The sequence below is a fragment of the Saimiri boliviensis genome, chromosome 1 (genome assembly GCF_048565385.1).
Source record: "Saimiri boliviensis isolate mSaiBol1 chromosome 1, mSaiBol1.pri, whole genome shotgun sequence".
In the NCBI taxonomy this organism is placed as follows: Eukaryota; Metazoa; Chordata; class Mammalia; order Primates; family Cebidae; genus Saimiri; species Saimiri boliviensis.
In genome coordinates this window covers 98,326,500-98,351,150 of record NC_133449.1, presented here as the reverse complement: position 1 = coordinate 98,351,150, position 24,651 = coordinate 98,326,500, and the positions used below count along the sequence as shown (strand labels likewise).

General features: G+C 48.9%; 1 protein-coding gene across 8 annotated transcripts in view; it reads right to left on the bottom strand.

Moving 5' to 3' along the window:
- The window catches only part of WFDC1 (WAP four-disulfide core domain 1), a 105,519-nt gene extending 81,581 nt beyond the window's left edge, over positions 1 to 23,938 (bottom strand). For 6 of the 8 annotated variants that reach the window (XR_012518049.1, XM_074400800.1, XM_074400807.1 and 3 more), the window contains exons 1-2: positions 23,285 to 23,938; positions 3,734 to 3,926 (exon numbers count right to left, since the gene is read on the bottom strand). Coding sequence is in view for 7 of the 8 variants with exons in the window: in XM_074400800.1 (XP_074256901.1) it covers positions 3,734 to 3,926; positions 23,285 to 23,428 (337 nt within the window). In the remaining variant the exon portion in view is untranslated. The remainder of the gene's footprint in view (positions 1 to 3,733; positions 3,927 to 23,284) is intronic. The other 2 variants (XM_074400780.1, XM_039476501.2) reach the window with 2 other exon arrangements.
- Between the last annotated feature and the right edge of the window lie 713 nt (positions 23,939 to 24,651).

Sequence of the window (24,651 nt, the reverse complement as noted above, 5' to 3'; positions counted from 1 at the left end):
TTTTGTATTTTTTGTAAAGGTAGGGTTTCCCCATGTTGCCCAGGCTGATCTTGAACTCCTGACCTCAAGAGATCTGTAGCCCCTTGACCTCCCAAAGTGCTAAGATTACAGGAGTAAGCCACTGTGCCTGGACTATAAATCTGTATTTTTAAAAACAGAATTCTTCTGTTTTTTAAGCATCAACAAGTAATTTTAAAACTTTTTAAATGAATGATTATGATTATTATTACTAATATTATTTTTTTGTAGAGATGGGGGTGGGGCAGTCTCTCTATGTTCCCCAGCCTGTTATCGAACTCCTGGCCTCACACAATCCTCCTGCTTTGGCCTCCCAAAGTGCTGGGATTACAGGTGTAAGCCACAGTGCCTAGGCAGAAAACTTGAAGCCTGTTAGAGATAAAAACAGTTTGGAATCACATTTGCCTGTGACCTTTGCATTCATTTGACTCCAAAATAAGACGAAAAAAAAAAAAAAACTACTAATACTTATCTTTATAAAGAGAATAGAAAAATAATTATCTAGCATCATTTAGAGTACATGGATGGGTACCGGTAAAAATGCTGGTTAGCTTTTTCTGTAAAGGAGAACTCGCTGATTATAAACACAGTGGAAGCTGCAGCAGCGGAAAAAGGAGCCAGCAGTCAGTAACCTCTGAAAGAGAAGGACGCGATGGCTCTGCAGCCTCTGTGCCCAGCCTTTCGGTTCTTCCCCTTCCCCTCACATCTAACCACGTGTTAGGAAACATTTCCAGGTAGGAAACGCAGTAACGTGTGCTGTTCATATTCCCTTTTGCGTTGATCAAAGGCTTCTGAGCAGCAGAGAACTAAACAAAGTTTGGAATCATGAAACTTGGTCCGGACTTCCCATCGCTCTAGCTGAAGACCCTTACATGCCTGGTGGCCCCAGAGTCTCAGCTCTTCATGTCCTCGCTGGAACTACCTAGGATCACCTCCCAGATAAATGACCTGTTCCCAAGTCCTCGTCGCTGGGTCTTCTTTGGAGGGACCCAGATCCAGATGGCAATGAAGTAGTAAGACACCTGGAGCAGGGCCTGACATGTTCCCTGTCCTCTTAGACCAGTGGTTCTCAAAACAGAGCGGTTTTGTTCCCCAGAGAGCATTTAGGAAGGCTTAGAGACGTTTTTGGTTGTACAACTTGGGGTAGTGTTGCTTCTGCCATCTAGCGGAGAGGGGCCCGGGAGGCTGCTGAGCACCCTGCAGTACACAAGACAGTGCCCCTCCCCTGGCCAGCAAGGAGAACCATCCAACCCCAAATGTCAATATGCCAAGATCATGAAGTCTGGTGTTAGATATCATGGTGGTTGTTCTTACTAGTGATAGAATTGCTCTTCCTGCTGGCCAGTGAATGAATGATTCATCATTTACCTCTTACATGCCCAGAGACCGTTTTAGACGCTGGGGTTACAGCAGTGCATGTTTAACAGACAAAACTCTGTGCCCTGTGGGGCTGACCTTCAAGTGGGGGAGAGAACAGTCAATGAAGAAACAAGAAAAACACAGTCTTCCAGATTACTCTATGGAGAAAAAGTAAACAGGGGTGGAGGGTAAGGAGTGGCCAAGGAGGGACTGTCATTTAGAGAGGGAAATCTTTCCTGTGAAGTGGCCTCTGGAAAAAGGGCTGAAGGAGGCGAGGAAGTGGGCCATGTGGGTGTCTGGGGGAGGATATTCCTGAGAACGAAGGACCCCACAGGTGGGCGCAGGTGCTAGAGCAGGAGCCCCACATCCCCGCACTCATGGCCCAAGGCAATAAACACTTCTCTACAAGCAGACCACTGGATGGGAAACTGCCGCTCTGCCTGCTGTGTGATCTTGGAAGAATGATTCAGCTTCTCTGGGCTTCACCTGTGGCATAGGACTAATAATAACGGTCATCAAGCTGTGTGAGCATGAAATGAGATGAGGTACGCAAAGGCTATTAGGAATGCCATGTACAGTTGTATCATCTGTGCACTGCTCAAAAGCACCTGGTCTAGGCAGCAAGCAAGGCTAGAATCCCTATGTCAGGTCACATTCCCGAGGAAAGGGTACCTTTTTTGATGTGCCTTTATGTGCTTGTCCACCGTGAGCGGCGACACTCAGTTTTTCTTATGAAGGCTGAGTAGGAGGCTGCCTGACCTGGAGCAGCAGCCAGGTCCTCCCAGAGCCAGTACTCAAACAGTCGCTGTTCTTATGAGCAGTATCAGACCGTAATTATGAGCATGATTAAGTGCGCTGAGTCCCTTGTCATCGCTGTGACCTCACCCCAAAGAAAACAAAGTGTGGTCATTCTTGTCATCTCTGACTTTCCTCTCAGCCTTGGGAGGAGGGGCTGGGCCACACTGTCAGAGCCACCCTCCCTAATTAAGACCCGTGGGAACCCAGGCCTTCCGAGGAAGGTACAGTGCGAATAGCTGTTATCACCCTGAGCAAAGCTGAGGGTGGAGAAAACTTCCTTGCCCCAAATCCTACCCACTTAGGGGCACATTTACCCCATCCAGGAAATAACTACCTGTCCACCCAGCCCCCACTTACTGTATCCCATGGGGTCGCCTCCTTCTCTGCCCAAACCTTCTCTCTGAAAGGGATCTGAAACTCCGTCCTGCCAAGGAAGAATCCCTGAACAATGCTTCTCCCCAAGACGTTGGCGTCCTGATCCAACACTCATCTCATGATCTGCTCCCAGCCCCACGTGGTGCTGAGCACTTCCGACTAGCAGGCTCACTACAACCCACCTCCTGGGTTCAAGTGATTCTCGAGCCTCCGTCTCCCTAGTAGCTGGGATTACAGGCTCCTGCCATGACGCCTGGCCAATTTTTGAATTTTTAGTAGAGACAGGGTTTCACCATGTTGCCCAGGCTGGTCTCGAACTCCTGACCTCAGGTGATCCACCCCATTGCACAGGAGAGAAGACTCAGGAAAGTGACAGCTGGCCGGTGGATCTGAAGCCACGCCCCCGCTCCTCTCTGTGGCACACCCCATGTGGATTGCTAAGCACCCGGTCTCCACCTCAACTACCCCAGGGCCAGGCATGAGAAGTGCGGCGGGCAGGTGGGGTGAGTAGGAAGCTAGAGGAAACCTCCTCATTCAGGGGCACCTGAGGTTCCAGTTGGTGGTAGCCCAGAGAACGAAGTCCAGCATTTTAAAGAAAAGCCTCAAATCTGGATCTTTTAAATGAGAAATCCCACTGCACTCCCATTCTCCTATCAGGGGGGCAATTTCCTGGGAATGGGTGACTGTAGCTCCCTGGAGGCAGCTGGGGTCCCTGACCGCCCCCCCCATTTCTTTTTTCTTTTTTTTTTTAAATTTAATTTTATTTTTCTCCAATGGCTAAATTTTCCTCATTTTTTTTTTTTTAACTTACATTCTAGGTTCAGGTGTACATATGCAGGTTAATATATGTAAATTGTGCATCATCGGGCTTTGGACCCCACCCCATTTTCATAGGAGGTGACATTTTCTCTGGAAGGGCATCTCCCATAACGCAGGTCCCCGGGGGCAGTAGGACACGTAGCAGGTGCACAGCAGCGCTGTCTGCTCCAGGTGGGCCCCTCCCAGCTCACAGGTGCGCAGTCTAGGCGCCAGAGTCCCGCCCAGGTGGCCCAACTTTAAGCCCAGCTCCCTTTTAACCCCTCCCCCGAGTCCGGCTCTCCCCTACCCGAGACAGTTCGGTTTACCGGTCGATCCCCACCCCTCCCCCCACTGCCCAACCCCCTCCCTCGGGTCCAGGACCTACCTGGTGGGGGCGGCACGGCTTCCAGGCAGGCGTAGGCGCATCCATTGTAGCAGCAGCGCCGGTGCCGCGGACACTGGGAGTCCGCCTGGCAGCGCGCGGCCTGGCAAGCGCCGGGGGGCAGCGTCCGTGGGGGCGGCGGGCAACGGTCCGCTCGGGGCTGCCGGGAGCCGCCGGGCGCGCCCGCTTCCTCGGCCTGCGGGGAGAGAGCGGCGGCGTCAGCGGCTCTGGGGCCCGCGTTCGAGTCCTGGCGCCGCCCGGAGCTGTGCACCCGGACAGTGTGCGGGGCCTCTATGAGCCTGCGTTTCCTCGTCTGAGAAGCAGGCAGAGGAGGCAGAGCCAGCCTCGGAGGGCGGCCCAGAGGGTCAGAAGATACCGTGTTTCTCTTTATAACGGCGCATGAAGTTAAGTGAAAGCCCAGAGAAAAGGATAAGCCAATATCGCTGTGTGTGCTGGAGAACATTTACTTAAGCATCTATCCTGGCTGAAAGAGAGATTATATCTAATACATAATATATCTGGTACCTATGTATATATACATGCACACATATATGTATGTACATATGTATATGTACGTATGTGTGCATTGCTTATAATCCATGTGTTTATATAGACCTTTGAGAATTTACAAATTATACACAGAATGATTAAATCCATGCAACAACTTCAATACATCCCACAAACAAAATAATAAAGGGGAAAAAACCCAGATCAAAGAGAACACCACAGTGGGATTCCACTTGTATTTATAGCTCAAAACAGGCCAGGCTGATGTCTGGTGTGAGAAGTCAGGAACTTGATGGGCAGTGACTGGCTGGGAAAACGGGGACTCTGGGGGCTGGCCCTGTTCTGTTTCTTGGTCTGGGCACTGGTTACATGGTGTGTTTACTTTGTGGGAATTCATGGAGCTGAACACTTAGGATTTATGTACTTTGAAGTATTACGTTTTAATAAAAAATTTAAAAATAAGATATAGGGGCCAGGTGCTATGGCACACACACCCGTAATCCCAGCCACTTCAGAAGTCGAGGTGGGTGAATCACTTGAGCTCAGAAGTTTGAGACCAGCCTGGCCAACATAGTGAAAGCCCTTCTCTACTAAAAAAAAAAAAAAAAAAAAAAAAAATTAGTCAGGCATGGTCATGCACTCCTGTAGTCCCCTCTATTTGGGAGGCTCAGGCGGGAGGATGGCTTGATCCTGGGAGGTGGAGGCTGCAGTGAGCTATGATCGAGCCATGACACTCCAGCCTGGGCAATAGAATGAGACCCTGTCTCAAAATATGTGTGTGTGTATATATATATATATATATATATATATATATATATATATTACTCTAACATATAGGAATATGGGTGAGTGACCAACGAGAGCAATTATTTTAGAAATGAGACAGAAAATTTAAGCCACCGGGCAAACTGCCCTGGGTCCCCTGACACCAGACCCCATACATGCCAGTAACACTGTTCTGCTTCTATGAAAATGGGACGTGTTGTGACCAGATTGTATGCATTCATGCACACATACACAGAGTTAGAGACAAGACAGATTAATTGCGGAAAAAAACACCCTGGCGTGCGCTACCTCCTTTCATCTAAAATGTTTCACCTACTTATGTTCCCCCTTGTCCTCCCCCAACATATTCAAAATCTAGCCCCCTTGTGCTGGCCAAGCACAAAGGGCATATCTGCAGACTGGAATGGTATACAGCCATGAAAAGCTGCCCCAAGGTGTTGGCAGAAAATGAAATAAAACTCAATGTGCCATATCTGAAGGATTGCCAGGATGTGGTGGCTCATGAAGAAAGCCACAGTGCAGGACAGCGTGTTGGCTCTGCCCCATCTGTTTTTAAAAATATATGCAGGTGTAATATGTATATGTTTGCATAGGCTTTTTTGGAACGTTTTTGGAAGGATACACAAGGTAACACACACACAAAAAAACATTATGAAAGTTGCCTTTGGAGAGAAGAAGAGGTGGAAAAGCTGAGAGAGCTTTCTTCCTATTGTATATTCTGCACTGGTTCTATATATATATATATACATATATATATATATATATATATATATATATATATATATATTTTTTTTTTACCATGTACATGTTACTTTTTCAATTTAAAGACAGTCTCCGTGCAGAGCAAGGGCACATCGTCCAAGTTCCAGCTTAATCTAGACTTGACTCACAGAACCGCACAAAACTACGGAAGCTGCTTTGATGACTGTGGGCACCGTCACCTCCAGGCCTTTGCCCAGGCTTTGCCCTCTGCCAAATGCCTGTTCCTTCAGGTCTGCCAGATAGACCATTCCCCAACACTCAATCAGAATTCTCAGCTGGGAGGTGCTTCCTTAATGCCAGCCCTCCCAGGCCAGGGTAGGCGTCACCCCCCACCCCCCACTTCTGCATCCCCCACCATCATCACCCTTGCTCGGTGTCTGAATCTACCATCAAATGTAACCTGAGAGCGACGCCCTCAAGGGAGGGCCTCAAGTCTCCTGCATCTCCTCATGCGCATACCGTCGTCTGAATAAAGGTCCCCAAAGACACCGGTCCCTACTCCCTGGAATCCTAAATCCAAAAAGAAAAAGCGTCTTTGCAGATGTGATCTTTACATGGGGAGACAATCCTGCATTACCTGGGTGGGCCCTAAATCCAGTCACAAGCATCTGAGAAGAGGGGAGCAGAGGGAGATTACACACATGCACACACACATGCACACACACACATGCACACACACATGCACACAAAGCTCACACACATGCACACACACATGCACACACACATGCACACACACACATGCACACACACAAGCACACGAACACATGCGCACATACACATGCACGCACACACACGCGCACACAAGAAAGTCATGTGAAGATGGAGGCAGAGATAGCATCTACAGACCAAGGAATGACCACGACTGCCAGCAGCCACCGGAAGAGGGACTGGCAAGGAAGGAAGCTCTGGAGCAGCGGGTAAGGCTCTGCTGACCCCTGGATCGCAGTCCAGTGAAACTGATGCTGAACTTCTGGCCCCAGAACTGTGAGATAATTCATTTCTGTTGGTTTAACCACCCCTCCTGCCCCAGTTTGTGGTCATTTGCTATGGCGGCCCCTCCCTGGAAACTTTGTATCTGTCACTGCCAGGCACATTCTGTAAATGAATGCCACCCCACGCCCAAGTCCCCACAGTGGCCACCTCCCTGGCCTCACTGCCTCCAAATCCATCCATTCTCCAAACTGCAGCCCCAAGAGGCTTTATGAAAGGCACCTGTGGATTCAGTCGCCTCTATTCTCCAAGCCCCCAGGGGCTTCCCACACCCTTGGGACCAAATTCCAGCTCCCGACTCAACCTCCAAGGCCTGTGCCAACCGGGTACAGGTTACTTTTTCAATGTAATAATTTAGATATAGGATACATTGGCCTCCTCTCATCACCCCTGACGCTCCTTGTCCTTAAATGCCAGCAAACTGCCCGCCTCCTCCCTCACCCTCCAAGCACATTCCTCTCCTCAAACCATTTCCTCCAACTGCGTTTGTCTCATCCAGCAGAGTAGAGGGGCAACCAGAGTGGACTCTGCAGCTCCCGGGCTGGGTTCAAATCCCGGCTCTGAGGGCTTAAATCCTCTCTGCCATTCACTGGCTGTGTGACCTTGGGCAAGCGTCAGTTTCTCCCTATAGAACCTCCCTCCTGGGGCATCCTGTGTCTACACCCAGGATGGCACCTACACCCAGGATGGCGCTTACACCCAGGATGGCAGATACACCCAGGATGGCGCTTACACCCAGGATGGTGCCTACACCCAGGATGGCAGATACACCCAGGATGGCAGATACACCCAGGATGGCACGTACACCCAGGATGGCGCCTACACCCAGGATGGCACGTACACCCAGGATGGCAGATACACCCAGGATGGCACCTACACCCATGATGGCACGTACACCCAGGATGGCACCTACACCCATGATGGCACGTACACCCAGGATGGCAGATACACCCAGGATGGCAGATACACCCAGGATGGCGCCTACACCCAGGATGGCACTTACACCCAGGATGGAGTCTACACCCAGAGCCATGCCTACACCCAGGATGGCGTCTAGCACAGTGCCACGATCATCATTCGCACATGCTGTTCCTCTGCGTGGAAGGCTTCCCGCCCTCTTCTATCGGCCAAATCATCCTTCAGTCCTCAGCTTAAATGGCCTCCCTAGGGCAGCTTTCCCAGACTAGTCGAGATGTGTCTAGTACAGCTCATTTTTAAGCCCTCACCACCCCACACTGAGGGCAGAGGCTGTGTCTGTCTCTGCCTGGCTGGTGGGGTGCTCTGGCCTTCCTGCATCCCTAGGGAGGTAGCTGCAAACTGCATGTGCTGCCGCTACTGCCCTGCAGGGGGCACCAGGTCTCCGGGAACAGGTCCTGTTCGGGTGCCCCTGGGAACCGGTGGCATCACCAAGGCCAGAGGTGTTCAGCTGCTCCCCGGGAGTCTCAGGGCCTGAGACTGAGGGCATGAGGGGCAGAGAGCAGGAATGGTTGGTCAAGCAGGTGGAGGATGTGGCAGGAAAGCCTGGGGAGGGGGCTCCTTGTCTCCATCCCCATCCCTGCTTCACCCAGAGAACCCCTCTTTTGTCTTGTAGACATTGGCAGCTAAATTCACGAAAAGTGAAAATGAGCACTAAGCTGGCATTTGATGGATATGGAGACAAGGGCTGAAGGAGGTGAGTCATTTTTCCCAAAGACAGAGGGAGACCAGAGCACAGATCAGTCCTTTTATCACCTGCTTCTCCGCCCAATCTCCCTCACCCCTGTAACCATCACCAATAACTTCCCAGCTGCAGCAGCTGTATAATCCCACGCCATTAGCTCTTAGTTCACTTGCTGCAGAATTAACTAAATTGGACCCATGTTGGGGTCTGCCATTTTTAATCCTAATCTAACATGACAGCTGCCCCAGCCTCTTTGGAGGGTGGTTGAGAATGCACCGTGCGTCGTTGGAGAGGGTGGCTTATTTTTCTGCCCAGCTTGTTTTTCCATCAAGCCTCATTTATGAAATTTAATGGAAGCAGGTGATCAGAAGCAAAATGCTTTTCATCCACCTCAAACACCTCCCAGTCCCCTGACTTCCTTAATGGCAGCCCCAGATGGGAGGGTATGCAGAGAGATCAATGTGAGATGTGCCCCTGTCTCAGAGGAAAATTCAAATGTCATTTCTCAGAATTTGGAGAGAACAGAGAGAGACGCGCCTGAGAAGTCACATATCCCGAGTTCTTTGCTGAGTGGCTGAAACAACAGATGGTTGTGGGTGATAAAGCCCTGATTTCACCGAGAGGCCCAGATTAAAGGATTACGTGTTTTGAAAAATATTTTATGTCACGCAAGGTGACGCTCACAGAGGGTTCTAAGCAAAGGGTGTTTTCTGGAGTTCTGAGAAAGAACTTTTGCTCAGAGAAATAAGCAGCTTATGCTCCAATTTATTACTGTCCACCATGCATTAAAAGAGTCAACCGCCAAAGTTCTTGGCCTAAAGGTTAGGCTGGAATCAGTTTCCCTGACCCCCTCCCCTTCTCTGACCTCTTCTCCAGCACTCCCCTCCTCATTCATTCTCTCTCTCCAGCCTCCCAGTCCCACCTGTGGGCTTTGTACTGGCTCTGTCTCCACACACACACATCTGCCTGGGTCTCCCCTCCTCCGGGTCTGCTCACACTGCCCTCCCTTCCTCTCTCTCTTTGTGGAGCATCACACCTGTGATCATCCTTGGGTGGACTGTGTATTTATGAACTCATTGATTTGTGGATTGGGTATTTATGAACTCATTGATTTGTGGATTGGGTATTTATGAACTCATTGATTTGTGGACTGTGTATTTATGAACTCATTGGTTTGTGGACTGGGTATTTATGAACTCATTGATTTGTGGACTGGGTATTTATGAACTCATTGATTTGTGGACTGGGTATTTATGAACTCATTGATTTGTGGACTGGGTATTTATGAACTCATTGGTTTGTGGACTGGGTATTTATGAACTCATTGATTTGTGGACTGGGTATTTATGAACTCATTGATTTGTGGACTGGGTATTTATGAACTCATTGATTTGTGGACTGGGTATTTATGAACTCATTGATTTGTGGACTGGGTATTTATGAACTCATTGATTTGTGGACTGGGTATTTATGAACTCATTGATTTGTGGATTGGGTATTTATGAACTCATTGGTTTGTGGACTGGGTATTTATGAACTCATTGATTTGTGGACTGGGTATTTATGAACTCATTGATTTGTGGACTGGGTATTTATGAACTCATTGGTTTGTGAATTGGGTATTTATGAATTCATTGGTTTGTGGACTGGGTATTTATGAACTCATGGATTTGTGGACTGGGTATTTATGGACTCATTGATTTGTGGACTGGGTATTTATGAACTGATTGGTTTGCACCTGTGGACTGCTGTTTTCCTCCTCCAAGGGACAGGAACTTGGATTTGTTCTCACCTGTGTCCCTGGATCCTGGAACAGCACCTGGCACATAGCAGGGACTCAGTAAATATTCTTTGGGTGGAATAAAAGCTGTGATGAAGATGATGAAGACGAGGATGATGGTGGTCAACATACCCTGGTGGTTTCCTGGGCACCCTTCTAAGTGCTTAACACGCGTTCACTGGCTGTTCTGCATGTGAGCCTTGCGTGGTGGGTTCTGCAGAGCGGGGATCCTGCATGGTGGGAGGCCCTTCTTGTTTGTGTAAAGCTGTGCTCTGATCTCTCTCTCAACAGAGATCATACCTGTGTGTGCTGGGCTCAGCACTGGCAATGCAACCTCCGCCTCCCAGGCTCAATCAGTTCTCCTGCTTCAGCTTCCCAGGTACCTGGGACTACAGGTGCCCACCACCATGCCTTCTAATTTTTTGTATTTTCAGTAGAGATGGGGTTTCACCTTGTTACCCAGGCTGGTTTTGAACTCTTGAGCTCAGGTGATCTGCCCACCTCAGCCTCCCAAAATGCTAGGATTACAGGTGTGGTCCACGACGCCTGGCTTCTTTTATTATTATTTGAAATCAATGGACTCGGAAGCCTCTTGTCCCGTAGTAACTTCACTCTTCCTTCATTTTCCCTGCAGCCTCCCTTGATTCACTCACTGATGATTTAGTGAACGCCCCCCATCTCCACGGTGTTAGGTTAGATGCTCAGCAGATGCACAAGAAACCTAAGGAGCCCCAGTCCAGCTGAGGCTCCAGATACACAACAAGAAACCCACAAGCAACAGTGAAATGTGGGATTTGATAACCTCCTCATTTCTGGATGAGACCAGCGCAAACAACTCACAGAGTTGCTAACAGGAGGAGACATGCAGAAACATCTACCCAGCATGTGCAGGAGCACTGCCCTCGGAGGATCACCTAAGGTCGCCTCCAGCCCTCCCCGGTAGGCACCACTGCTGTCCCCATTACACAGGTGAAGAAACGGAGGCACGCAGTCACCATGCAGAGACAGCAGGCTTAGAGCCTGGGCTGTCTGATTCATGCTCACAGCAAGGGAGGCAGCATTTAGAAAGCTCTTACTGTGTGCCAGTGCTGGGCTAGGTCTTCACATACTGAACCTTCATTTATCACCCTCTGGGGATGCTGCTATTATAAACCCACTTTACTGATGAGGAAACTGAGGCACAAAAAACCTAAAAGCATTTGCTCAAGAGCAAGCAGCTGTTAAGTGTCAGAGGCAGGATTCAAACTGGGTCTGTCCTGCTCCTTCAGGAGTGTTCCAAACCCAAGAGTCTGGAACTGGGAGTTGCTTCCCGATCATGCCCTCGAATTTCTCCCCAGTCCAGGGGCTCCCTCCCCCTCCCAAAGTGCTCGCTCTGCCCTCCTGTGGCCCAGCCTCAGCTCAGGGTATAGTCATAATGGGGGCCCCAGGTACACATTTGTCCTGGCCCCCTCTGCAGCCCCAGCCAGCCCTTCCCTCCCAGCTTATGTTGCCTCTCAGATAAAAACAAAATTATGGCACGTGAAATCCCGCTGAGAAAGGATGACACTCACCCCAGATGCCAACACCTTTCTGACACTGCAGAGCAACCCAGAATCTCCAGCTCTTATTTTCATGCCTGCTCAGGGATTGTACAATAAGTCTATTTCAAAGTAGCCATTTCGCACATGTTCATGGTACAACTCAGACAGGAACTTTCTGGTTCTGCATGCCTTACCTGGATAAAAATGATTCCTGGCCAGGCATGGTGGCTCACACCTCTAATCCCAGCACCTTGGGAGGCCAAGGTGGGTGGATCACCTGAGGTCAGGAGTTCAAGACCAGCCTGGCCAATATGGTAAAACCCCATCTTTACCAGAAATACAAAAGTTAGCCATGTATGATGGTGGGTGCCTGTAAACACAGCTACTTGGGAGGCAGAGGCAGGAGAATCACTTGAACCCCGGAGGCAGAGGTTGCAGTGAGCCAAGATCACGCCATTGCACTTCAGCCAGGGTGACAAGAGTGAAACTCTTTTTTTTTTTAAAGATTTCCTTAAGGTTTTCAACCTGGTGGCTATTTTGTTCCTATAGATGAACAAAAATAGCTTTGCAAAGCCATTCTGCCGCCGATATCCCTAGGAAGCAGGTGGGGAAATGCCCGTTCTGGGCTCTGGCAGTGGGAATTCCAGTTTAGCAAGTCCAAGCCTGATTCAGTTAAAGCACAGCAGCTGGATGTGCAGCCAAGGAGGCTGGATGAACAGGTGACGGCACAGAGAACGCCATGCAGGCCTCAGAAAGGAAGGCGCGATCCACCGCGTTCCATACCTTCACTTAACATCAGTCAGTGCAAAGGCAACACATAAAACAGTGCGAACAAGCCAGACACCCAACACCGCACACTGGAGGATTCCATTTCTACGAAGTGCTTACAATGGGCAGATCCATAAAAACAGAAAGCAGGTTGCTGGCTGCCAGAGGTTGGGGGAAGAGGGAAGGAGGGCTGACAGCCAGTGGGTGCGGGGTTTCCCGTAGGGTCGATGAGAACATTCCAAAACTAAATAGATAGAACAGTTGCACGATTCAGTGAATATGCTGATCACCAGTGAACTGTACATTTGAAAGGGTACATTGTCTGTCATGTGAATTTCATTTCAATAAAAAACCGTTTAATCAGTTTGAATAAAATACCACTAAGAAAAAACGTGTGTGCTATGTATAACTGCTTCATGAAACAATCTACAGACAGCCGCCCCAACTTGTCAACAGAGTTTGCATGTTGGAGGACAAATTCAAATCATTTTTTCTTACTTGTAACTCTGTGTTGTCTGAATTTTTTTTTACAGTAAACATCACTATTTTAATAATCAGTACAAGAATTTATATAAACCGTTTCCATTTAGGGAAAAAGAATCCAGTCTCCAGAGCTGCCCTCAATCTACCCACATCCATCCCTCAGAGCTCGCCACCCCCTTCCTTCCACATACAGGAGCTTTTACCCTTCTTTGGAAAGTTCCAGCAGCTTAGCGGCCAGACCAATAAGAATGCACCCCAGCACTGGTCTGCGTGGTGGAGGAAGAAAGCCAATTTTCCCCTAAGCATTACTCGCTCTTCCTCTGGAATTTGGACGTCAAACATCTAAAAATATGTCTCTCCCTGGAACAGAGGGTTTAGAGTTCAGTGTGCGTAGATGAATGCCATTTCCTGGTGCCTGGAGCCCTCAGCACTGGGCCCTGGGGACGGAATTTGGTGCGAGGTTAATGGCACTCCTCAGGGGGAGACCAAAAAAATAAAAATAAAAAAATAAAAAGAAAGAAATTCACAAGACTGCAAACTCAACCAACTCTTCCCATCAATGTCATTGTCAATCAGTGCACCCGAGAGTCATCTAGAACTTTCCATCCCTTCTATTCTGTTCTGGAAGAGTTTAACATAATTTATTCTTTCGTTCGATAGTAAATTCCTAAGTCTCAGGCCCACTGTGTTTCAGGCACTGGGCTAGATATGGGGAGTTCTGAGTTGAAGCAGAAGACATCGGCCCTGCCTTTGCGTGGCTTAGTTTCAGACAAGTCACAGACACTACACAAAATATCACACAGACAAGGCGAACGAATTGCTTTTTGTGGCCATCCTCAGAAGTAGTTAATGAGAAGCCTGAACAAATCATGGCAATGGTAACAATAGAGCTCAATGCTAAGAAGGAAGAGTTGGGCCGGGCGTGGTGGCTCACACGTGTAATCCTCGCACTTTGGGAGGCCAAGGTGGGTGGATCATGAGGTCAGGAGATCGAGACCATCGTGGTTAACATGTTGAAAACCAGTCTCTACTAAAAATACAAAAAATTAGCTGTGTGTGGTGGCATGTACCTGTAATCCCAGCTACTCCAGAGGCTGAGGCAGGAGAATCACCTGAACCTGGGAGGTAGGTTCAGTGAGCTGAGATCACACCACTGCACTCCAGCCTGGGTGACAGAGCGAGGCATTCAGGGAGAGGCCTCGGAGGAGGTGGGCATGAAGTCACGATGTCCCAAGAGCCAGAGTTAGCACTGTGAGTGGACACTTGCTGAGTGGCTGCCCCGAGGTGCGGGTGACACAGAGGTGCCAGCGCCTGCTCCCCCAGCTCATAGGGACTCTATGTGCCATCACAGAATTCTTGAGAGGTGCCTCAGACTCTTGCTGCATCTTAGAAAAACTATTGTGGTAAAATACATGTAACATGCAATTTTCCATTTCAGCTGTCTTCAGTGTGCGAGTTGGTGGCATTAGATTCACAAAGTGTGCAGCCACCTCCATGATCTATTTCTGTGGCTTTTTCATCACCCCCAGCAGAATCTCTGTTCTCATTAGGCAGCTGGCCCCATTCCTCCCTCCCCCAGCCCCTGGCAACCACGAATCTCCCTCCGATCTCACTGGATTTGCCTCTTCTGGTCATTGCATCCAAATAGTGTCACAGGCCTGTGGCCTTTGTGCGCTCAGCATCATGTCTTTGAAGTTCATTTGTGTCATGGTGTGTCTGGGTTCCGTTCCTTTCTGTGGCTGAGTCCTAGTCCACTGAGTGACAGACTGCGCCATGCTCAGCCCATGTGTATCGGCTACCTCCACCCTGCGGCTGCGGTGAGTCCTGGCACAGAGGTGTCCTGCTTTCCTGCCTCCCTCTCCCAGGTGATAACCATGCAGGGGCCTGGGATGCTTTTTTTTTTTTTTTTTTTTTTGAGACGGAGTTTCGCTCTTGATACCCAGGCTGGAGTGCAATGGCGCGATCTCGGCTCACCGCAACCTCCGCCTCCTGGGTTCAGGCAATTCTCCTGCCTCAGCCTCCTGAGTAGCTGGGATTACAGGCACGCGCCACCATGCCCAGCTAATTTTTTGTATTTTTAGTAGAGACGGGGTTTCACCATGTTGACCAGGATGGTCTCGATCTCTTGACCTCGTGATCCACCCGCCTCGGCCTCCCAAAGTGCTGGGATTACAGGCTTGAGCCACAGCGCCCGGCCTGGGATGCTTTTTATTCGCTCATTTCCACCTGGAATTTCAGGGCTGGACCCTCAGATGAGGAAGCCCAGGCCCAGCGAGGGGAAAGTGATTTGCCCAAGGTTCCCCCAGAAGTCAGCTCTTCATGGACTTTTCATTCCTCCCACTCAACCATCCATGCCAGGCTCTGGGCTAGACACCGGTGCATGACCAAGCCTTCACATCAGTATGACATATCCCCTCTCCCCAGCACCCAGCGTTGCAGAAATCAGAGTGATGTGTCTATTAGCCAGGGAACAGGAGGAATTGCCAGCCACCGCTGGAAGCCAGGAGAGACATGGAAAGATTTTCTCTGCAGAGCCTCCACAAAGGAAAGAACCCTGCCAACACCTGGATCTCAGACTTCTGGCTTCCAGAACTGTGAAAGAATCCATTTCTGTTGTTTTCAGCCCCCAGCGTGTGGCATTTTGTTGCAGTGGTCCTGGGAAATGGATAGTCTGCTCTGAGAATGAGGGGAGTCAGATCCTGACTGAAAGACATTAACAAGGATATCCAGGACTTGAACTCAGACCTGGACCAAGCAAACCTAATAGACATTTACAGAACTCTCCACCCCAAATGCACAGATTATACATTCTTCTCAGCACCACATCACACCTACTCTAAAACTGACCACATAATTGGAAATAAATCACTCCTCAGCAAATGCAAAAGAACGGAAATCATAACAAACAGTCTCTCAGACCACAGTGCAATCAAGTTACAACTCAGAATTGAGAAACTAACTCAGAACCGCACAGCTTCATGGAAACTGAATAACCGGCTCTTGAATGTTGACTGGAGAAACAATGAAATGAAGGCAGAAATAAAGATGTTCTTCGAAACCAACAAGAACGAAGATACAACATACTAGAATCTCTGGGACACATTTAAAGCAGTGTCTACAGGAAAATTTATAGCAATAAATGCCCACATGAGAGGGAAGGAAAGATCTAAAATCGACACCCTATCATCAAAATTAGAAGAGCTAGAGAAGCAAGACCAAAAAAACTGAAAACCTAGCACAAGACAAGAAATAACTAAGATCAGAGCAGAAATGGAGACAGAGACACACACACACACACACACACACACACACACACACACACACACACACGAAAAGAAACCCTTCAAAAAATCAATAAATCCAGGAGCTGGTTTTTTGAAAAGATCAACAAAATAGACCACTAGCCAGATTAATAAAAAAGAAAAGAGAGAATAATCAAATAGATGCAATAAAAAACGATAAAGGAGATAACACCACAGATTCCACAGAAATACAAACCATCATCAGAGATTATTACAAACATCTCTACGCACATAAACTAGTAAACCTGGAATAAATGGATAAATCCCTGGACACTTGCCTCCTCCCAAGCCTAAACCAGGAAGAAGCCAAAACTCTGAATGGACCAATAACAAGGTCTGAAGTTGAGGCAGCAATTAAGAGCCTACCACCCAAAAAAAACCCCAGGTCCAAACGGATTCACAGCCGAATTCTACCTGACATACAAAGAGGAGCTGGTACCACTCCTTCTGAAACTATTCCAAACAATCCAAAAAGAGGGAATCCTTCCGAAATCATTTTATGAGACCAACATCATCCTGATACCAAAACCTGGCAGAGACTCAGCAAGAAAAGAAAACTTCAGGCCAATATCCATGATGAACATGGATGCAAAAATATTCAATTAAATACTGACAAACCGATTGCAACAGCACATCAAAAAGCTTATCCACCATGATCAAGTAGGCTTCATCCCAGGGACGCAAAGCTGGTTCAACATACGCAAGTCTATAAATGAAATTAACCACATAAACAGAACCAAAGACAAAAACCACATGATTATCTCAATAGATACAGAAAAGGCCTTTGACAAAATTCAACAGCCCTTTATGCCAAAACCCCTCAATAAACTAGGTATTGACAGAACGTATCTCAAAATAATGAAAGGTATTTATGACAAACCAACAGCCAATATCATACTGAATGGGCAAAAACTGGAAGCGTTCCCTTTGAAATCTGGCACTAGACAAGGATGCCCTCTCTTACCACTCCTATTCAATAGAGTATTGGAAGTTCTAGCCAGAGCAATCAGGCAAGAAAAAGAAATAAAGGGTATTCAAATAGGAAAGGAGGAAGTCAAATTGTCTCTATTTGCAAACAACATGATTGTATATCTAGAACACCCCATCGTCTCAGCCCAAAATCTCCTGGAACTGATAAGCTACTTCAGCAAAGTCTCAGGATACGAAATCAATGTGCAAAAATCACAAGCATTCCTATACATCAATAACAGACTTAAAGAGAGCTGCATCAAGAACAAACAGCCATTCACAATTGCTACAAAGAGAATAAAATACCTGGGAATACAACTTACAAAGGACGTAAAGGACCTCTTCAAGAACTACAAGCCACTGCTCAACAAAATAAGAGAGGACACAAACAGATGGAGAAACATTCCATGCTCATGGTTAGGAAGAATCAATATCATGAAAATGGCCATACTACCCAAAGTAATTTACAGATTCAATGCTATCCCCATCAAGCTACCAATGACCTTCTTGATAGAAATGGAAAAAACCACCTTAAACTTCATATGGAACCATAAGAGAGCCCGCATAGCCAAGTCAATTCTAAGCAAAAAGAACAAAGCGGGAGGCATCACACTACTGGACTTCAAGCTATACTACAAGGCTACAGTAATCAAAACAGCATGGTACTGGTACCAAAACAGAGATATAGACCAATGGAACAGAACAGAGGCCTCAGAGGCAATGCCACACATCTACAACCATCCGATCTTTGACAAACCTGACAAAAACAAGCAATGGGGAAAGGAGTCCCTGTTTAATAAATGGTGTTGGGAAAACTGGCTAGCCATGTGCAGAAAGCAGAAACTGGACCCCTTCCTGACACCTTACACTAAAATTAACTCCAGATGGATTAAAGACTGAAACATAAAACCTAACACCATAAAAACCCTAGAAGAAAACCTAGGCAAAACCATTCAGGACGTAGGCGTAGGCAAGGACTTCATGACTAAAACACCAAAAGCATTGGCAACAAAAGCCAAAATAGACAAATGGGACCTAATCAAACTCCACAGCTCCTGCACAGCAAAAGAAACAGTCACTAGAGTGAATCAGCAACCAACAGAATGGGAAAAAATTTTGGCAATCTACCCATCTGACAAAGGACTGATATCCAGAATCTACAAAGAACTAAAACAGATTTACCAGAAAAAAACAAACAAGCCCATTCAAAAGTGGGTGAGGGACATGAACAGACACTTTACATAAGAAGACATACATGAGGCCAACAAACATATGAAAAAATGCTCATCATCACTGGTCATTAGAGAAATGCAAACCAAAACCACATTGAGATACCATCTCACGCCAGTTAGAATGGCGATCATTAAAAAATCTGGAAACAACAGATGCTGGAGAGGATGTGGAGAAATAGGAACACTTTTACACTGTCGGTGGGAGTGTAAATTAGTTCAACCATTGTGGAAGACAGTGTGGCAATTCCTCAAGGACCTAGAAATAGAAATTCCATTTGACCCAGCAATCCCATTACTGGGTATATATCCAAAGGATTATAAATCGTTCTACTGTAAGGACGCATGCACACGAATGTTCATTGCAGCACTGTTTACAATAGCAAAGACCTGGAATCAATCCAAATGCCCATCGATGATAGACTGGATAGGGAAAATGTGGCACAGATACACCATAGAATACTATGCAGTCATAAAAAACGATGAGTTCGTGTCCCTTGTAGGGACATGGATGAACCTGGAAACCATCATTCTCAGCAAACTGACACAAGAATAGAAAATCAAACACCACATGTTCTCACTCATAGGCGGGTGTTGAACAATGAGAACACATGAACACAGGGAGGGGTGCATCACACACTGGGGTCTGTCAGGGGGAAATAGGGGAGGGACAGTGGGGGGTGGGGAGTTGGGGAGAGATAGCGTGGGGAGAAATGCCACATATAGGTGATGGGGAGGAAGGCAGCACATCACACTGCCATGTGTGTACCTATGCAACAACCTTGCTTGTTCTTCACATGTACCCCCAAACCTAAAATGCAATAAAAAAATCTGTCCATAGTGCACATGCAGGGATTGCAGTCCTGTGCCAGGCAGGGGACTGCAGGCTTCGTGGTCTTTTTACTGAACTCTACAAAGCAGGCACTGCTGTGTCCCGTGCTCCAGATGAGGAAACTGAGGCTCAGACAGGGGAAGGAACTTCTTGAAGGTCTTAGAGATAGAAGGCGGTGGGCCCAGACCTTCACATTGGGTCTCCCAAGGGAATGAAAGGCAAGCGTGTTTGTCTTTGTCACTGTCTCTGCGTGCTTGGACAACGAAGCATGAACAGCATTCAGGACATTAACTGGCCCCACTCTGACCAAGAGACCAGTCCCCTCCACAAAAGTCACTCTGCCAGGAGACGAGGCTGTGGGAAAGTAGAGCAGGCTACAGGCAGCCATGCACTTGGTCAGGACTGAACCACCAGCTCTCTGCGTGTAGCCCTGGCCAATTTCCAAGGTGTAAATACTCCCAGCATGGTTGATTTCAGGCAACCCACGTGAGGCCACTGAATGGAAGCTGGAAGAGATGTGGAGTACCTCCTCTCCTCATCATACCACACAGATGCGAAAGACATAAAACCCCAGGAGCAGAGAGAATAGCAAAATGTAGCAACATAATTGGTGACGCATTTCTAATAGGAAGTATTTCCTGGCTGCAGTATTCCCTGGGTGCAAGGCCTCACACCTGTAATCCCAGAACTTTGGCAGGTTGAGGCAGATGAATCACCTGGGCTCAGGAGTGTGAGACAGGCGTGGACAACATGGCAAAACCCCATCTCTACTAAAAATACAAAAAAAAAAAAATAGCTGGGCATGGTGGCACATGCCTGTAATCCCAGCTACTCAGAAGGCTGAAGCATGAGAAACGCTTCAGCTGGGGAGGTGGAGATTGCAGTGAATGGAGATCGCACCATTGCACTCCAGCCTGGGCGACAGAGCCTAAGACTGTTTCAAAAAAAAAAAAATTTTTTTATTTTAATATAAATGATTTGTGAGTTTAGATAACTTAATTTGTGATCATGGCTATGTGGAACAAAACTGACTCTCTGGAGAGGATGCGAGCCAGCTTCAGCACACACCCAGCGTCTCCCGAGCCCCACCAGCCCACAGCCCTCAAGGGTCAGGGCCATGGCTGAAGGTCTGACTCAGTGGAGGGTCAAGGAGGGGTTTCTCATGGGGAAGTCTTGACTTTGTGCATGTGGGGGCTGCTTCCTATCACCCTTGAGTACCTGTCGGATGTTTTCATGGAAATTAGAATTGGAATTGAAAGGGCCATGAAAATCAATAGGTTCAGCACCTTCATTTCCCAGGAGAGGACTGAGGACCAGAGAAGGGCAGCGAGTGGCCCAAGACTGCACAGCACATTAGAGGCGTCACTGTGATGATTCCTAGGCCAAGCACTCTTCCCAGCCTCCCTGCCCTCTGAGTCACAAAGCAACAGTCTCTCTTTGCCCAGGGCTTTCTCTGATGCACGGTTTTTGTTGTTGTTGTTGTTTTTTGAGACGAAGTTTTGCTCTTCTCGGCCAGGCTGGAGGGCAATGGCATGATCTCTGCTCATTGCAACCTCCGCTTCCCAGGTTCAAGCGATTCTCCTGCCTCAGTCTCCTGAGTAGCTGAGATTACAGGCATGTGCCACCACATCCAGCTAATTTTTTATTTTTTTAGTAGAGACGGGGTTTCACCACATTGGCCAGGCTGGTCCAGAACTCCTGACCTCAGGCGATCCACCTGTCTCGGCCTCCCAAAGTGCTGGTATTACAGGTGTGAGCCACCGTGCCCAGCCGGCACAGTTGTTCTGCCTAAACCTCGCCTGTGTCTAGGTGCTGAGGAAGGAGGCCAGTATCTGCTGATAACCAAGGAAAGTTTCGATTCAGCCAGGGGCCAGTTCAAAGTCCTTGCATCCTGACCAGTGGTGGCTAGAAGTCACTCAGCTCCTGCAGCCCCCCGGGCCTGTGTTTTAGAGACTCCCCCAAATCCACCGTGCATGTCAACCCTGAGCCTCCTATGTGGGTGTCACGGTGCTGGCTCCTATGACACCTTGGGACACGGTGGAGAGAAAATCAGATGACAAATTGGGAATCTCTCTGTGGCTGTGGAGCAAAAGTGCTCCTAACTACGGGTGAGGGTTAAATCGTCCTGTTGCACCAGTGAAGAGCACAGAGGAGTCAATCAAGTCTTAGGAGAGTCTCGCCTTCCTCAATGCCTCCCCACTGGCCAGGTCTGGTCTCCCAAGCAGCATTCAGATGCAACACTTCTGCCTGGGAGCCTCGGCTCATGCTGAGCCTTCTTCCAGGAATATCCTTCCTCCTCCTAATTCCTAATCCTTCCCAAGCTCCCATCAGGGTCTCCACCTCCTCCAGGAAGCCTTTGGTGACTACACCATCTCATATGAGCTTTCCCTTCTCCAAGCGCCTCATCATTTCACTCTACTACTCTTTCCACTTCCCGGTGGTCTCCTGTCTCTCGCCACCAGCAGGTGCCCAGCATGGAGACGGTGAGCCCTGGTGGCCCAGATTCACCTCAATACAATTTCATGCACCCCAACATGCCTGGAGTCATTAAACCTTCTCCCTTCCCTCTTCTCCAGCTGGCAAACTCTTATTCATTCTTTACAGCCCCAGGTCCACTGTCCCCATCCCTGAGAACCCTGTCTGACTCTCCCGGGGCAGAGCTGCACACACACGCATCTACCACTGCATCTGCTTATAATTCACTCACAAGAACACCAGGCGCCGACTTCATGGCAGTCACCAGGGGCACGCGCCCGTGAAACAGAAACTCGCCCTACCCCAAGGAACCCACATTCTACCCGTAGGCAACACCAACCAGAGTCACAGTTATTTGATTGAAAGCTGCCGAGATGCATTGACCGCTTGCTATGTTGCAAAGATGTTCTGCATACCGAGTCACGTAATCCTCACGCACGTGCCATGGGTGCCAGCGTTATCTTCTTGACCCCTCAGTGTGCAGAGATCGTCCTGGCTCACTCCGTCCCTGCGGTTCTGTGCTCCCTGGGGGGTGGGAGGAACCAAAAATGATGGCCTCCTCCACCCCATTCTCTCCTCGAGTGCCCGTCCTGCTTTCTAGCCTCCTCCACACTCACAAACTGCTCACGCGACGTGCTTTCATTCTCTCTCTCATTTATTCTCTGCTGCCCCCAGTTCCCCAGGCAGAGATCTGAGGTCTGTATCCCCACAGCCTAGAACAGTGCCTGGTAAACAGTGGCGACCCACGTGTAGCTGTGCGGAGGAACATATCCCTCTCTCTTTTGCAGATGAGATAGCTGGTGTTCAGAGAGGTCAAGCAGCTTGCCTGAGAGAAGCCACACAGCTGATGCGTAGCAGAGCCCGGATTCAAACGCAGACACCTGGCTCCAGCACGTGCGTTTCTTGCCACTCATGGCCTCCACCTTCTCTCTGTACTGCCATTCACCCAACTGCCTCTGCACTGCGACCACCCACCCTTGAGGATGGGAGCTGGTACCTCCTTCCTCTTATACCCACAAGACCCCACAGGGTGCCTTCCCCGGAGCGCTCTCTGCTAAATTCTGTTTAGGAGAATGTATTCACTCTGTTTGCAGAATGAATAAACCACCACATGAATGCGTAAGTGTATTTCAGAAACATGTGGTACTGATTATGGAGATAGAACACTCCGTTTAAGTCCTCGGGCTCTTAAATTAGATGCTGTCTTTCAGGAGTAAGTACACTTTTGCAACAAGGCAAAAGTGAGGCTCGATTCTCTTGCACAATTGTGATGTCTCTCTTGCCTCTAGACTCACAGGCAAAGGGCCTTTTTGTGGGGTGAGCCTCATCTGCCCGCCACACGACTCAGACACACACAGATAGGAAGATGCCTGCCCCGTCACGTTTTGGGGGAGCACTTACAGAAAAAGGCAGCGTCTAGACATCACTGCTCTCTGAGAGGCTGCCTCCCACCCACAGAGGCTGCCCCAGCCTCCCATCCCAGGCACTTACACGGGATTTCTCGGCCAGCCTCGCAGGCAATGCCCGTTTCCAGATGTTCTTGGCAGAGCTGGCGTGGAGAAGTAGCAGCAAGAGGCACAGAGCCTGGATGATCTGCCTCCTGTGGCTGCCCGGCCCCACGCTGGTTAAAGGCATTTCCTCCCTGGGCAGCGACCTTCCAGACGCACACAGAAGAGGGGCCCCTCTAGCTGCGTGGGCCTGTGAGTGGGGACAGGATCGTGCACGGTCTGCTGGGCTTTCTTAGTTCCACCCAGCAGGGTCCCTGGGATCGTGTGTCTGCATCCAGCACATGCCCCTTCCTCGATGGTGGCTGGCCTGCCCGGTTATTTCGAGCTTGCCCTATAACATCTGGCCCCAGAGGCTCCAACAAGGGCGTCTGCAGCCCAGGCGGTTCAGTGGGCGGCGGCAGCAGGAGGAGGGGGCATCAGCTTGCTTGGAGACGTGGCCGGGAGTGGCCTGTCACTCTCCACTCTCCATAATGAGCACTTCCTTGCAGGCTGGAGCGGTCTCCTCCCAGGGAGGTGTGCTAGCTGCACGCAGGGCTTGGGGCTGGACATGCAGGGGCGTGCAGCAGGATGGATGGGGGCTCGGCTGCCACCTTGTTTGCGTTTTGAGCTGCGCTGACAAACTATCTGCCCATAAAAGCTTCTTTGGAAGAGGCTGCTGGCCAAGGGTGCGGCTGTGGAGAGGCGACTCCCACCCTTGCACCCCTCGGTTCCTCCCCTCTGATGTGGGAACGTGGGTAGCTCCTCACAGTGTGTGTTTCTCCGGAGAGTTAAACGAAATTGAGCAGGTGAAGCGTTTCACACACATAAATGTGCTGTCACTGTCAGCCTGTGCATGTGCACATGTGTGCATGTATGTGTATATGTGTACACGTGTGCATGTGTGTTTTACAGGAATGTGCATGTGTGTGTGCACGTGTGTGTGTTTTACAGGAATGTGAGCTCAACATTTCACCAAGTTTTTATTTTCTTGTCTGTTCTTAGCACTACCAAGACACATACTGTTTTGTTTTTGTTTTGAGACAGATCTCGCTCTGTCACCCAGGCTGGAGTGCATGGTGTCATCATGGCTCACTGCAACCTCTGCCTCCTGGGTTCAAGTGATTCTTCTGCCTCGGCCTCCCAAGTGGCTGGGATTACAGGCATGTGCCACCATGGCCGGCTAATTTTTGTATTTTTAGTAGAGACGGGGTTTCGCCATACTGGCTAGACTTGGTCTCGAACTCCTGACCTCAGGTGATCCGCCTGCCTCAGCCTCCCAAAGTGCTGGGAGTACAGGTGTGAGCCACCTCGCCTGGCCCCAAGACAGATACTGTTTTGATGCCCACTTGACAGATGAGGAAACAGAAAGGG